A 15,643-nucleotide genomic window follows, 5' to 3' on the forward strand; every position below is an offset into this window, starting at 1 on the left:
TATATATGGAATTGTGTGCAATTTCATGCAAAATACAACTAAAATCAACCCATGGTTGTAGCTTTTATCAGTTATGAGATATTTTCTTATAAATAACTATAATTGCCAAATTTCAACCTTCGGTCAAACTTTGACTCTACCGAAATGGTAGAAAAACGCAATTGTAAGCTAAAAAACGCTTATAATGCTAGTAATATTCAAGCACTTACCTTCATTTTGCAACAAATTGGAAGTCTCTAGCACAATATTTTCGATTTATGGTGAATTTATGAAAAAAATAACATTTTCTTTAGTCGTCCGGTAACGGTCTTCCGAAAAAAATCATATGTGCGATTGTGGTAATGTTTGCACCATTTTAAATTAGCTGTTACATAAAAGTTTTATATATGAAAATGTGCGCAATTTCATGTAGAATACAACTAAAAAATAATTGAAGGTCGTAGCTTTTCTCATTTTTGAAATATTTTGCATATAAATCACGATAAATAGAAAAAAAACCACGTTCGGAATCAAATTTGACTCTACCGAAGTGGTCAAAAAAACGCAATTGTAAGCTAAAACTCTTACAGTCTAGTAATATTCAGTCATTTATCTTTCATCTTGAAACAAATTCGAAGTCTCTAGCAAAATATTTTAGATTTATGGTGAATTTTAAAAAAAATCTTCCTTCCCTCCGCTCGCGGATTCTCGCCACAAATCTCCGAAATGCTGTACGTACCATTCTCGGAATATTTGCTCCATTTCATATTAGGCATTTCATAGAGTTTTATATATTAAAATGTGCGCAATTTCATGTAGAATAAACTAACAAAAATATTTGAAGGTTGTAGCCTTTCTTATTTCCGAAATAATTGCATATAAAAAAAATTATATATAAAAAATTCGACATTCTGTCAACTTTAACTCGTCAGATATGGTCGAAAACTGCAATTGTAAGCTAATACTCTTACAGTATAGTAATATTCAATCATTTGTCTTCATTTTGAAAGAAATTGGAAGTCCTCTAGGACAATATTTAGATTTATGGTGAATTTTTGAAAAAAATATTTGTTTACGTCCGCACGTTACGAATTCATGCATTATTTTGTGATAATATTTTCTCTGTGTTTCTTTTATCATTTTATAATGTGTTATATACCAAAATGATCGCAATTTAGTGTACATTACAACGAAAAAAAAGTAACTTGTTACCTTTAACCGTTTTGCGCTCAGCGCAATTTGAATACAATTATATATGAAATTTCGTTTTTGCGCTATCATATATCGCATTATTTATATATGATAATGATAATTTTTTTCATTTCTGATGGTTGCATACTAAACTTCAGCCAATGAAAAAAAAAGGAGCCAAAAATGAACTCTTAATCTTGAAAACTAAGCGCGCTGTGATTTTTTGAAAAAAATATTTTTTCCGCTTACGCGCTCGCTCTGAAACACCTCCGGCACACGGAAGACAATTTTTTTTTTACCGCTTCGGCGTAAGAGGGTTAATACAATTGAAAAGTGCCGTAACCTTGGAATGTCATAAGTTGAACACATTGCAAGCCGGGGATTGCTTGTATCAATCCTTCATGACTGAATTTTACTCGTCCTCTCTGGCTTTGTATTGTTTGGCTCATGGCTAACAAAATACTAAAAAATACTAAAAGGATTATGATTTTTACAAGACATCTGGAAATAAAACTAGCAAAAAATAAACAGACAGGAAAAATGATAATAATGAAACCAGTAAAAGCTTGTTTAGCAATATTACTTTCAATGATTTTTCAAGAAGAAAATATGGTAATACTCCAACAATTTCTAAAAAGACGTAAGAACGATGGAACAAGGGTAAAAGGTTGTTTATGCAATAATAAGACTATATTGAATGATTTCCATAGAAGGTTTTTTTTTTTTTTTTTCCAGTGCTGAAATGGTGGTGCTGAAACAGTGTTGTGGAATTGGTGCTGAAACAATGTCGTGGAATTGGCGGCACTGAGTAGTACAGTACCCGAGACAAGAACCTTTTGAGGAAACCAAAAAGGTTGCAATAGGCAAATTTTGATAACAACATCAATTTTATTCTCATTTTACAAGGATAATCAAAGGAATCGATAATGTGTGTGGTTGTGAGAGAGAGATCAGCATGTATGATTGTTGATGTGTTTACACTTGGATCTTAAGTGCAAGAAGGAGATTAATTATGCCACAAAAAATTACTGTTGACCAATGGGAGAATTTAAAATACAGACAGTCCCCAGGTTACAGGGGGGGTTTTTGTGTGAAAAACACATTCTGTTCGTTATTTTCATTCTACTATTTCATAATACTACGAGATTTATATACACGCAGTCCCCGGGTTACAGCATGGGTTCCGTTCCCGGCAGGGCATTGTAAGCCAAAAATCGCTTTACCCGAATCTTCATAATTATAATGGGAATAAATAGCAACAGCGCTGTAAGTCCAAGTTGCAGCACCGTAAAGCAGGTTAACGGCACCATGAGGCAAGCACCTTAAGTCTGGAACGACTTAACCCAAACCTGATGTAACCCAGGGAATGCCTGGATTTATCTTTTATCAGCGTGAAAACAGTAAAGTGTGTTCTCTCATGACCAGTATTTATTAAAATACTTTTTTCTCCACTATTAATTGCAGCCAAGTTTCATCCATGTTGCTGATGCACGATAATTTAGTCATTACCAGTGTGAACATTTTTTTTTATTCTTCTTCTCAGGTTCAGCTACAACTGCAGCTTCTCCGGTGCTTGGGCATGTGCCAATAATTTTATAATAAAAAAAATACAAATGCAGCTTAAATTTAGCAGTATTGCTTCCCAATATTCTCTCCATGGCAAATAAAAGTACTATAATGCAAACTATTCAAGTCCTGTTCTGCTTAATTAATGTCATCCACTCGCTCTTTTACTATACCGACACCTTTAATTAAAAGGTGAGCGAGCCAGGATATTCTGGCACTATCGTTTCTCTTTTTCTCTGGTATATATAGCATTATTTATACCTTAGAAATGAGTATCAAAGGAACCATTTCACTGGGCGACACAGGTCATTGCCCAGAAATAGATTTTTCCTCCGTCAAAATCCCTTTTTTTTTTACTATCGTACGATAGCTGAAATGCAAGTAAAACATTGTTATCACATTCCATTCGGTTGTTGTAGCAAAACAACTGATTTTGGTCAGTTGTGTATGGCTGTATCGTTTAAGCAACGATTATAACTTTACTAACGGTACTTTTATCATCTCTTTTGTTTTTTTAAGTTATGTATTTAAATAGAAGATATGATAAATAAAGAGATGGAGGAAATGTTAGCATGAAAAAGGTGACATCTCTCTCTCTCTCTCTCTCTCTCTCTCTCTCTCTCTCTCTCTCTCTCTCTCTCTCTCTCTCTCTCTCTCTCTCTCATACTAGGCCAAGATTTACCAGTAACTTCAATGAATCTGACAATGAAAATTTGTAGAAGTGCCATGCAGACCATAGTAAATGATTAGGCAAATGAAATTCCACATATTCATTAAAGTTAATAGATATTCGGGCAAAAAATGTGGCCGTGACATTGTCAAGGCATTTTTAACAAGTCTAGGACACAGTAAGGTAGTTGTGGCACCCGTAGACTTTTGAATTTCAGTTAGCTTTGATTATTGCTTAGCGTCAGGCGCCCCCCCCCCGAAAGGAACCCGTCATTAACCGAGGGCTGCCTGTACTAGTAATTCAATGATGTTTATATCGGACTCAATTGAGGTTACATATAGTATTTGCTTCAAAACTAGACGGCTGTCAACAGTCTTCTCTGGAACCTCTTGGTACATAGACGCTTAGAATACTTACTCGTCTTAAAATGGTAAAAATTCACTTGCATTTTTAGTAATTTTGCAGACCCCTGCTTACTTTGTAAGTGTTAATTATATTCAATGATGCCAATAACATCTCATCAGGATCATATCACTTGCGATGGTTTTGCCCTGTTGTATGTATACAGAAATATGATTTTTCCATAATTATGAGTACTACTACCTACTTTGTATATTAGAGATTTAATATGATCTCTTATTACCTGCAAACTTATTACTTTTAAATTTATTTTATCATATTCTTTGACCCTAAAAATGAGTCTAGTAGTAATCTCATTTGCAATTTTGCATCCATAGTTACTGAGTTATAAAGGAAAATATAATTTCTAGTAATGGCATCAGCTGAATTGTATACAATACAGTGTTCACCCTGTATTCAGGGGGGATGCATACCAGACGCTCCCCAAATAGCTAGAATTCGTGATTAGCTTGTACAACCTGCTGGTGTTACATGATAATAAAAATCTAAGGTTCAGAAAGTACCTAATTTTGGCCATTTGGGGACTATTTTGTTTTATGCTAATTAGGTGAAAAACTCAAAATTCAGCCTGGGAACAGTTTTCTCAAATTCAGCATGCCTCAATTATGTTAAAAAGTTCTTTTCCCCACTTTCAACCCCCCAAATTGCACCTAACATTCAAAATTCTTAGAAATCTGTCGAGAATACATTTATACATACTCTGTTCTTGTCTTCACTAGTCTTTGTACTGTACTTAAAATTCTATTTTATAATTTTCTTGGTTTTGCTATGGTTTTTATATTTACTACAAATTTTACCAATCTGTTAAACACGTCTCAATATGCTACTTGATTTTGGCTTACTTGTATGCTTGCTATTCTGATGCTGCATTTAGATATTGACCATTCTCATGATATAATCATCAATCAATCATGCCAGGCAGTGATGAAATGGGTGGCTTTTTATTTTTATAGAAAGCAAAATTAACTGGATCTTAATTATTTTCTAAATTGTTAACACTTATATAACTTTCAGTATACTTACTTTTGTTTCCATTTCACAGAATTTGGCTTTCTTACCCACTCAGTTTTCTGTAGGATCTTTGTAGCAAGCATAATTACTGACCTTTGAAGTTTTGATTTCACCATTGTTTTCTCCCTTTATTATTATTTGTTGAATAATCCTTATATACTTCTAGGTTATTGATGGTCGTCATGTTTTAACAGAGAGAGAGCAAGAGTTATCAGAAGAATATAGAGATGAGAAAAAGATCATTCCTAAACCGGAAACATGGTAAGCATTCAAATTCAGTAGAATACAGTTTGAAATTTTCTGTAACCCCGCACTAGGTTTTGAATGGAAATGTTATCAAGTTTATACTGTATGAGTGCAAGTCTTTCACTGCTTAGGGTTGTTAGAGTAGTTCAAATTTTAAATTGGAAATCCTGTTAATTAGATCTGTCTACAGGACTTTATTAATCTATGAAATACTTAGTAGAAGTTTATAAGAGATCAGTAATGGTAGTAGCACTGAGGAGAGGACTTTAAAATGAAGTGTTAGCTCACTTGAAAAATTAAGTGAGTCAGAATATTCTGACATGTCCAATTTAGCAGTTCTTTGGTATTATAGCAATATTTGACCTTAGAAATAGAGCTGAAGGAACGTATTTCACGGAGCGACACGGCCGAGCCCTGAAAGATATTTATAGTGATTATAGGTATACAGTATGTATTTGATTTTTTAATCAGTTACAAGAACATATTATGGTTTTAGCAAAGGCTCCAGCATAATAATAATTCTGAATTATAATAGGATTTATGGGGCTCGCTGACCGCTGAATTTCGAGGAATTATTATGAAGGGGCTCAGTGACCGCTGAATTTCAAGGAATTATTTTTTGAAGTAGGAGAAACCTATTTTTGGTTGTTGCTGTTGAGTCCTCAAAACCCTCCCACTTCCCTGACAAAAAGCCATGGGATTTGGGTAAAGGTTCATCCTGTGTTGACCAACAGAGTAATGTTTCTTGGTCTTTTAACCAACTTGATCGTGAAACAAGTTGGCAGACACGTATGCACAATAGTCACTTCTTCTACAGGTATGACATAGGAAACTGGGTACAGCTTTGCTGAAGACAAGATAAAATGCCTCCTTGTCTTGGGTACAGCTTTGTTGAAGACAAAAGATAAAATGCCTCCTTGTCTTGGGTACAGCTTTGTTGAAGAAAAGATAAAATGCCTCCTTGTCTTGGGTACAGCTTTGTTGAAGACAAGATAAAATGCCTAATGACACAATACTCGGTCACAAGACCAGGATAAAAGATATTGCTTTGATATTACTCTAGTCACCATGGGGCATTAGTACACACCATGGAGAGTAACCCTTTGAGGACTCAACAGCGACTACCAAAAAGAGGTTTTTCCTGTGTCAAAACCTGTTTTGCATTTCAATAAAAGCAGATTGGAAAATAAAATTAAAGTAATAAGGAAGTATTTCAGATACTGCACACTATGCTCTACCATCCAAAAACACTTTACAGTACAGTAATATAATTTAAAGTTCACCATAAACTTCAGCTCATTCTGGGGCCCACCTGTCATTCTGGGGTGGGCCCCAGAATGAGTTTAACAAGTTTACGATTTGTATTAGATTTATTTTATTCTTATTAAACATTTTATTGATATTTTGCTGTGTTTACATTATTTTTAACATTTGAAAATTAGTAAATCATGTATCATAAAAATACATTGTCATGAAAATAAAATGAAAATACAGTAGTAATTAGTGAATATTGCACAATGAAAAAAATGGCGAATTAGTGAAATTTTCCCCGTGAACAAGTGAATTATTTGTTCCACAAAAATCTGCAACAAAATGAAATGTGATATGGGCAGGAGGCCACTGTAATTACAAGTGGGGGAAAAGATTTTTTAGTGCCTATTTTTCTCTTTCTTTCTCTCCATGTTTTCTTTTTTTCTCCATGTTTTCAAGTTTCAAAATGTTTTATTCAGTTGCAAAATTTATGAACGTAGAGGTCGAATATCTTAATTTCCTTGCTTGTACGTTTTCGTTATTAGTTGTGTAATAAATGATAAAAAATTTTAAGCGAATCCCTTCACTCATAAGGTAGAGTGAAACATATTTTATAGTGATTAACATTTTAATGGAGCTTTATGGTGTCAGCGTGCCCCTGAAGTCCTTGCCCAATTAGGTTCAGTACAAAATACTGTATGTCCAAGGGAGGCAGTGTAATTGTATGGTCATATCAATATATTTTATAGACTAGCTCTGATTATATATGCCTTTAAGATTATAGTATAAGGATGCTGTAATAAGGTTAGAGGGCCCATTTCCTCAACTGCTAAATTTTTTTGTTCCTCATTGGTTCATAAGGAGAAAATTTTACATGTATGTTTATGAGACATGAAAATGTGTTATGTGAATATTTAAAAGCTTGACCAAGCCCTTTTAAAAAAGGGCTTACATAACAGTTTATAGTTGGACTCCATCTGTATAAGGCTAGTATGTACCTGAAAAGGACTGCATAATGTGAAAGTTTATTTCTTGCAAATACTGTATAATGGTGAAAGTTTAGTGTGAAATTAAAGTATATAGTTAAAAGATTTATAAGAACTGTAAAAATACACTTGACTAAGTAAATGTACTATGTTTTGTATAAAATAGAGGTTTCTGCCTTGTAAGTTTACCCTTAAGATTTATTTCTGATTTCTCTACTGTTGAAATGACATCTGCTCTAATTTTCTTTTTCTAGGGGTGGTTTTCGTGTAGTCCCTGAGGTAATTGAATTCTGGCAGGGACAGACCACGCGCATCCATGATAGGATATGTTTTAGGAAGCCCCTACCTGATGAAGTGCTAAATGAACAGTTAACCAAACAAGGAGAAGATGGATGGGTTTATGAACGCCTGGCTCCTTGAAGTTGATTTTGTAAATAATTATAGAATATTAACACATTATTGAGGAATTTGTAAAAGTAAGTTAAGTACATTATTTTATTTATACTAAATATTTTATTGATGTGAAGGGTTTGATGATTGACTTATTCAGTTCTGTAAATCAAAATTAGCTACAAAAATTTTGCACATCAAGTCAAGTACAATGTGCAGAGCTTATAAAGCAGTCAGGGAAAATGTAAATGTTTGCAGATTTGGAATCTGGATCAATGGGTTTAAGATTACAGGAGCACTTAATCTTCTCTTCCATACACAGACATCAAATCTTGTCAGCATTTTACTTACAGACATGGAAGAGAGGGAGAATAAAGGTGTGTTCACATGGTCGAACAATGTACGACGGACAAACATTATTACCAATTAACAATTGTCTGCCGGTCTTTGCCTTGTGAGCAGAGTAAAAACAGTTGTATACAACCTCATCTGGTATCACTGTTTGTTGCCAGATCTACTTCCATCGTTTCAACGCTTATGACGTCATCCTGCTTCGCCTATGATACGGTAACAATGTTTGTCCGTCGGACATTGTTCGACCGTGTGAACGCACCTTAAAGTGAAAGTAGTGAAAATTTTGTGCCATAATAGCTTGAAATAAGGTGCTTGTGTAACAGCATGGAAGGTCATCACTTAAACTTCAACGGTTGATTAATAAGACTGTTAAAACACGAGAAGGTTGTCTAAGATTATTCTCTCAAAAGATCTAAGAATAACATGAATTGGCAATAACATATAAAGTGTAATCTTGAGTTGCCAAATACAACTCATGACACACTAGAGTTCACAAAGACTTTAATAGCACATTGGGATATGATTTTATGACACACACACACACTGTAGTTCACAGACTTTAACAGCATACTGGGATATGATTTTACAAACATTTTAACATAAGTTACACTCTAATACAAAAAATAAAAAAACTGGTGAATAACTTGCCCTCTTGATTACAACACCATCATTCTGCAACAAATCTGACTATGTATTAACAGTAACCAAAATATTATCCATACAGGTTCAAGATTTTTGTAATATTTAATTCACACCAAGTCAAGCTTCAACCCTATAGTTTGACCTATGGCTTCTCAATACCCAGATGACTTGTCCACACTTAAGTAACAATTATTGGTATTCCCATCACAATATCTATCCTTGATTGCTTGTTAAAGAGACTAATCTGTGAGAATTGTATGTTATTAACTTGTTACTGTCATTCAAAAAGTTTATTACTATTGGGAACATCTGTGACAGGTACTAAACTACAGATTTTTTGTCGAACTCTATTCCTGTTTCCTGGATTTACAGATTTGGTATGGATTAGCACAAACTTAAGCTCAATATTACTTGTACAGTATTTATACCAGGCCACCATGATACTAAGTGGTGGACAATTTTTTTTTAAAAAACATTCATTCCAGTTCCAAGGTCCCTTTAGCCATTGAAACTGTAGTTCCCCCTCATTTTTTTTCTTTTAGGTTGTCCAACCTTAACTTTCACCAGTTCTCACTACTAAAAGGAAATTCCTCAGGCTGTCATGTAAAAAGTGATGTCTTTAAATATTTTTCCGTTTTCTTTTATTGCCATTTCATTTAACATTTTCTTCCAAGTTTTGCATTAGTAATGTTAGTATTCAGTTTTCTTTGTCTATTTTCAGTAGCTGTAGTTATTATATGACAGCAAAAGTTATATCTAGAGAAAGTTTGCCTCATTTTGTATAACAAATGCTGCAAGTACTAGTGACAGTCTTCTATTCACTGGTTGCCAACAGTTTATGCAACATATGGTGTTTTGTAATTATACATTTTTTCCTTACTTAACTGCTTTTGAGATTTAGTTCACCAGAACATTTTTATGGTAATTACTTATCAGACCACCGAGCTGATTCACAGCTCTCCTAGGGCTGGCCCGAAGGATTAAGATATTTTTATGTAGCATATAGTTTAGTGTGGGATCTGAACCACATTATATCAAGAAATGAATGTCTATTCAATAAAAGTAAATTCCTTTAATTCCACATTGGCAGAGCGGGGCATTGAACTTGCGACTACCGAATTGGTAGGCGAGCACATAATTTGTCCAACGAGGAACTAACAGATGTACCGACACTGTTTTAATACAGTTAGTAGCAATGTAGATGTTAAAAGTTTTCAATATAATAAGAATTTAGTAAATATGTATGGCATCTATTAATAGTAATGTATATATGAAAAGTTTTCAATATAATAATTTAAGCATCTATGAAGAGAGCAAACCCAAAAGAGAAGACTGCAGAAAAGTAGCTAAACATGGTTAATAATAAATTAATATAGTCATAGAATAGAATTATACATTAGCTGTACAGAAACTTGTTTTAATACAGTTAGTCTAACTGTTGTAGCTATACCTAATGTAATTAAGTAACTTCATACATATAATGTTTATACTTAATTACTAAACCTACTAAGTTATGTTTGAGCATCAGTTCAGAAGGCAATACCAGTTGAACTGCAGAAAAGTAGCTAAGCAGGGTAAGAATAAATTAATAGTCTTATAATTATACATTAGAACAATGCTTTCAGTATTCTACTCTCAACATGTGTGAAAAATTCATAACAAACTCTAAAAATTCCCGGTACTTTTTAGCATTTTACTGCCTTGTTTGTTATTTTCAAGAATAAATTAATAGTGTCTTATAATTATACATTAGAACAATGCTTTCAGTATTCTACTCTCAACAGGTGTGAAAAATTCATAAACTTTAAAAATTCCAGGCACTTTTTAGCATTTTACTGCCTTGTTTGTTATTTTCAAGTAACAAGGAAATGTAGTGCAGCATTATCTAATGCCCTTTGGAAAGTTCTGAAACTGTAAACCGTAAACCTCTGCAGCATCAACCACAATATTCATTCTGTTTTTACATTAAAAACTTCAGCAAGTTATGCGTTCTTGTTTCTGTGCACCTCTTACTTAAAATTGAACTACTGAAATCTCCATACAGTTAGCATTTCACACGCTTCCCAATAATGTACTTACTGACGTTTTGCAAACAGTTCAGGTGGTAGTAAAAACTATGAGGAAAGAAAAATGCATTTCAAAATCTACATTTGTTTATTAACATTTTACATCTCAGTGTTGACATTAAATTATAAAGGAGCTTTATACAAACAGATGATAAAAGCAGAACTTACAGGGGGTTAATCTTGGGATCTGAAAAAGGAAAAAATACTTCACTTTACAGTCTACCAAACAAAAACTATAGTGCCTGCAATGCAATAACTTGGTATAAAGTAATGCTGTGAATAATTCAAGTGATAGTTGCCCCCAAACTTCGCTTTCCATTACAGAACATAAAACAATTCAACAATTTCTCTACGTGAATCTTCGCCTCCCTCTGTACAATAAATCTTAATTTCACTACCATACAACAATTTTCTCTAATCTGTACATCCCTTCTGATCTTGATTTCACACCATACAACAATTTTCTCTGATCTCTACATCCCCTCTGATCATGATTTCACACCATACAATTGATTTCACCCCATACAACAATTTTCTCTAATCTCTACATCCCCTCTGATCTCCATTTCACATCATACAATAAATTTCTCTAATCACTACATCCTCTCTGCTCATGATTTCACACCAAACAACAATTTTCTCTAATCTCTACATCTCTGATCTTGATTTCACACCATACAGCAATTTTCTCTGTGAGCCTCACTTAACATTATGCTGCTTTTGCACATTACTTTCAGCAGTTCCCATGGGACTCTTTGTTAATATAAGATTGAGTCTCAATAATAGATTTTTTAATTTTCCACAATTTGTCACTGTTTTTCCTTCACACAAATCAGTTTGCTGCAGTCCATGTTTAGATTAAACATGTCTCACCTAGAATAACAAGTGCAATCAATTTCTCTAACATCTATATAATAGAATAAAATCAGAAAATCAATGTTTTAGCCTTTCTACTGTATATGTTAACTTAACCTCTTCTGACTTTTTGCTCACTGGAGTTAAATACTTTAATCCAAGGCTCTGGAAGGATGCTTAATCTATTTCCCAATTCTGATTTCTTTCTCCTAAGCTGTATCTTCCCACTGCATCCTAAAAACAATTTAGGTCTCCTAAGACTATCACTTCTGACCACAACACTTGTTAATGGCATCCCATAATGTTCCCTAGACTACATTTTTTTTCTTCTGCTCTACAGGATAAAGTAAGTACTGTATACCCAGACCATATGCACTACATTCTTCCTTTAGATCATATCTATCAACATGCTTTACTGCATACCACCTTAAATCATATTCCATTATATCAATTACACCATATTTCACGCAATTTACCACCAAAAGACCAAAGTGTTCATACATCATACCTTGAATAGCTGGTACTAAGGGCTAAAACCTAGGCAAAGTAGCCAAAATTATAGAGATATCCTGCTTAGTATATATCTCAAATACTCTTATCCTCTAAATCTGTTAATCAGTAGGCTATTTTTCCTACTCAATGGCTTCTTAAAACCATACTAAATTTTGAATTGCCAGTAGATGCTTGGTATTAAAAGACAACTTACCTTTAATTCTCAATGAAAGCTTATACCCAACTAATTTGAGTTTGTTTGCAGTTCACCTCATTTTGTTTTAGAACTAAAAACTGAATGTTCCACTGCTTCACTATTTAACCCAATCAAAAAGAAAATTCCTAATACTGAGGGATACCACAGCCTTTGAATAGAAACATAATTGTCACTTCAATTAAAAAGAAACAAACATACCTGTAAATTCAAATGCAGGGAATTTTGTCATATCAACACCAGGTCCTCCTCCATACTGGCGAGCAACCTTGTCTAATTCTTGCTGCATTTCCCTTTCAATCTGAGGGTTGGAATCTACCAACTTTCCACCAGCTGCCCTGAAATAGAGAAATGCAGGTGTTCAGTATACCTTGAGCAATTCACAATTCGATTAAACTAGTCTCAACTGTAGTATGCAAATCATTTTATAATAAACTACAAATATAAATAACAACCAAATATAATTTTAAAGACACTACAGTCCATCTTTCTGTCTATTAGTTCCTTATTAAAAAATCTAAATTCTCACAAATTAGGATACGCCTTTACCTTTTCTTTCGCCATTTCATAGATGTTAGGTTCTGATTCTTGGTTAAGTTAGGTTACATTTACTGTTTTGCACATCTCACCACAAAGTTAAATGATGATCACCCCAAGAAGGAAACAAGCATTATTCAGGGTCACACACAATGGCATGAATTCAATTCTAGCCAGGTTAGAGATAAAAAGAGATGAAGCATCCCAATATGGCAGCAATATTCCATAACCTGCATCGGCTCCGATAATTGATTAAAAAAATGAATTTGGGACACTGAAGCCTCTCACTCATCATGCTATAATGAAGTTACCTGAAAGCCTAATGTCAGGTACACAAGTTCAACTAAATATTCATCATGGAATTAAAATATATTGTATTTTAAGAAGAGAAATTGTTAGCAACTACTTTTGATATCAAAATCCTATTGAGCTGAAAACAAGTAGCAGCACTTGATTGATCAAAAATAACCAAAGGCAGCTGGGGTACTGGGGTGCACCTGATTGATCAAAAATAACCAGAGGCAGCTGGGGTACTGGGTAAGTGTAGGAAACGATCTGGATTAAATCTTAGGAAAACCATTAAAAGGAAGTGCCTTATGGATTTGTCCTGAAATGAGGGGTGAAAGAAAGTAAGAGAAAAAGTGTGGAGAATTATGCAACTCTGGTTAGAGAACCAGAGACAACACAAAATGTATCTAGATATGCCAAGTAGTAAGAAATACCTCTAGCAGAGGAGGTAGACCGCAAGTGTCAATGAAAAATTGGAGGAAAGTAAAAAAAAAAAGTATTAGACAACAGAACCCTGAGGAGCACCATCATAAATGGAAACATGACTAGATATAAACTATCAACAGAACTAATGTAAAATTGTTTGTACTTGTTGTTTGAACTTGTGTACAAAAGACACTGTCTCACACAGCTAATGATTGAATCTTAAAATCATCAGCTAAACAAAACAAAAAAACAAAAAAAGTTTTTGCAAGGAAATATTAGAGGAATGGGAAGGTGGTCTGAGGGAGTGCGATATGGAATGAACTACAGCAAGTTTTCAATAGTAAGGAAAAGAGCAAAATTTACAAGTTAGGCACTATCAGTCCCTAATAGATTTTGCATGAAAAATTAGGCCAATTTCTAAACCTTTTAACAGAATATTAAAGCAATAGGAAGGTGGTCTGAAGCAAAATATTAAAGCAATAGGAAGGAATGAAATATACACACAACCACATTATGTTTTCAACAGCATCTATTTGATAGGAAAAAAAAAAACACGAAAGTCACTCCCCCTGAAAATTCTGCAAGGACCTGTGTAGGAATATGGTGGGGTCTAGCCACTTCCCTTGTATTACAAGAGTGTCAGGGACTAGAGCCTTTATGAAGATACTCTACATAAACCTCCCCCCTTTTTTAGATGAAGGGCAAGGCAAGCATTTACAACACCAGAAGAAATGTGAAAACTATAACTTCCAATAGTAGTGAAGCTTACTGGATATTGAATCAATCTTTAGGAAAGGGGCAGATTATTGTCAAGTATAAAGACACATACATGAAATACTAATAATGCAAGGAAAATTAAGACTAAATCTGTCCAGCATATCGACACACCGGCACTTGGTTGTATGGAAAAGTTATTATATGTAATTATTCAGAAGATAAACCCATATTCATATGGAACAAGTTCAGAGATGCCACTGAATTTATATCAACAATGCATGCTGTTTTAGGTCATTTGTCCTTCCTTATTGGCAAGCCTGTTCAGTGACCAACATCCACCCCATTTACGCATGAGTTGCCAGATGCCACAGATTCCTTGTTTTACAATCTTTGATTGTTTTTAACTGGTTTCCAGCTTGGCACTGAAGATTATCCTATTGTTAAGACCAAAGGTTTGTTCCGTGTATGAACAATGGAATACTTTTCTCTTCTCCCAGACATGCTCCCAACTTCTCACAGATGCATTTGTTGTCAGTGTGTATTTACTACTCCTAGGGATATGCCTGCTAGAAGTCTTCAATAGACTTATGTCCACACTAACGTCTCTCGAAGGCTTAATGTAACAGACTAAATGAGAGTCTGGAACAAACTTCCTAACCAAAGTCTCTTCCAGGCAGAACTTTAATTAGCTGCAGCCTGCCAAGTTTGACAAATTTCTCCAGAGGCCATGTTTCCCAACATGAAAGCCACTACATTGAAGGAAGCTTCCTCCGAAAAGAAATGAGATCATCTACTAATCTCTCTGATGGAGAAGCCTCTAAATTGCAAGTCTATTGCCTCAGAAGGTTGGATTGAAGCAGCAATCCAAAGGAAAACAATAACAGCTACCATTTTCTGAGCAAGGAAAACCTTTGACAAAAAATAGCATAACTGTTCTCTCTTCTTCTAAACCGAGTTAATATATGTATGCAAACATTCACCTGCAATGTCTCATTTTGCCTTGTTCCAAGGAAAAAATACTAATGACTCCTCCAATGCGTTGATACCAGCTGGCAATACAAACTTCTTAAGTTGGTACAGAGGAGGAGAGACTATTGAGCAAAAGTTCAGCAACAGATATAACTTCAATAAATCTAAACAGACATGGACTAAATGTCCAAAGCAGCTTACCAGTCTCAAGAAAACACCTCTACAAAGAATCAAGGCAAGCAAAGAAATCCAAATCACCATTGATGAATGGTTAAGCACTAGTATTAAAAGAACCTTGTACAACAGGGCCTAGGATATCTCATTGAAACTAGATCTAATTGAGGGAGAGAAAGAGCCTGGGATTCTTTGAATA

The 15,643-nt window shown here is 34.3% G+C and overlaps 2 protein-coding genes across 5 annotated transcripts in view; one reads left to right on the forward strand and one right to left on the reverse strand.

The window, feature by feature from the left end:
• The window catches only part of LOC135211231 (pyridoxine-5'-phosphate oxidase-like), a 74,807-nt gene extending 64,116 nt beyond the window's left edge, over nt 1-10,691 (forward strand). For 3 of the 4 annotated variants that reach the window (XM_064244490.1, XM_064244491.1, XM_064244492.1), the window contains 2 exons: nt 5,004-5,098; nt 7,575-10,691. In XM_064244490.1, coding sequence (XP_064100560.1) covers nt 5,004-5,098; nt 7,575-7,740 — 261 coding nt within the window. In that variant the 3' untranslated portion in view covers nt 7,741-10,691. The remainder of the gene's footprint in view (nt 1-5,003; nt 5,099-7,574) is intronic. The other variant, XR_010313645.1, reaches the window with a different exon arrangement.
• A 150-nt stretch (nt 10,692-10,841) lies between these two features.
• The window catches only part of LOC135211232 (ATP synthase-coupling factor 6, mitochondrial-like), a 98,765-nt gene continuing 93,963 nt past the window's right edge, over nt 10,842-15,643 (reverse strand). Inside the window, exons 3-4 of the mRNA XM_064244493.1 lie at nt 12,535-12,671; nt 10,842-10,959 (exon numbers count right to left, since the gene is read on the reverse strand). Coding sequence (XP_064100563.1) covers nt 10,937-10,959; nt 12,535-12,671 — 160 coding nt within the window. The 3' untranslated portion in view covers nt 10,842-10,936. The remainder of the gene's footprint in view (nt 10,960-12,534; nt 12,672-15,643) is intronic.

The sequence above is a fragment of the Macrobrachium nipponense genome, chromosome 4 (assembly GCF_015104395.2).
Source record: "Macrobrachium nipponense isolate FS-2020 chromosome 4, ASM1510439v2, whole genome shotgun sequence".
In the NCBI taxonomy this organism is placed as follows: Eukaryota; Metazoa; Arthropoda; class Malacostraca; order Decapoda; family Palaemonidae; genus Macrobrachium; species Macrobrachium nipponense.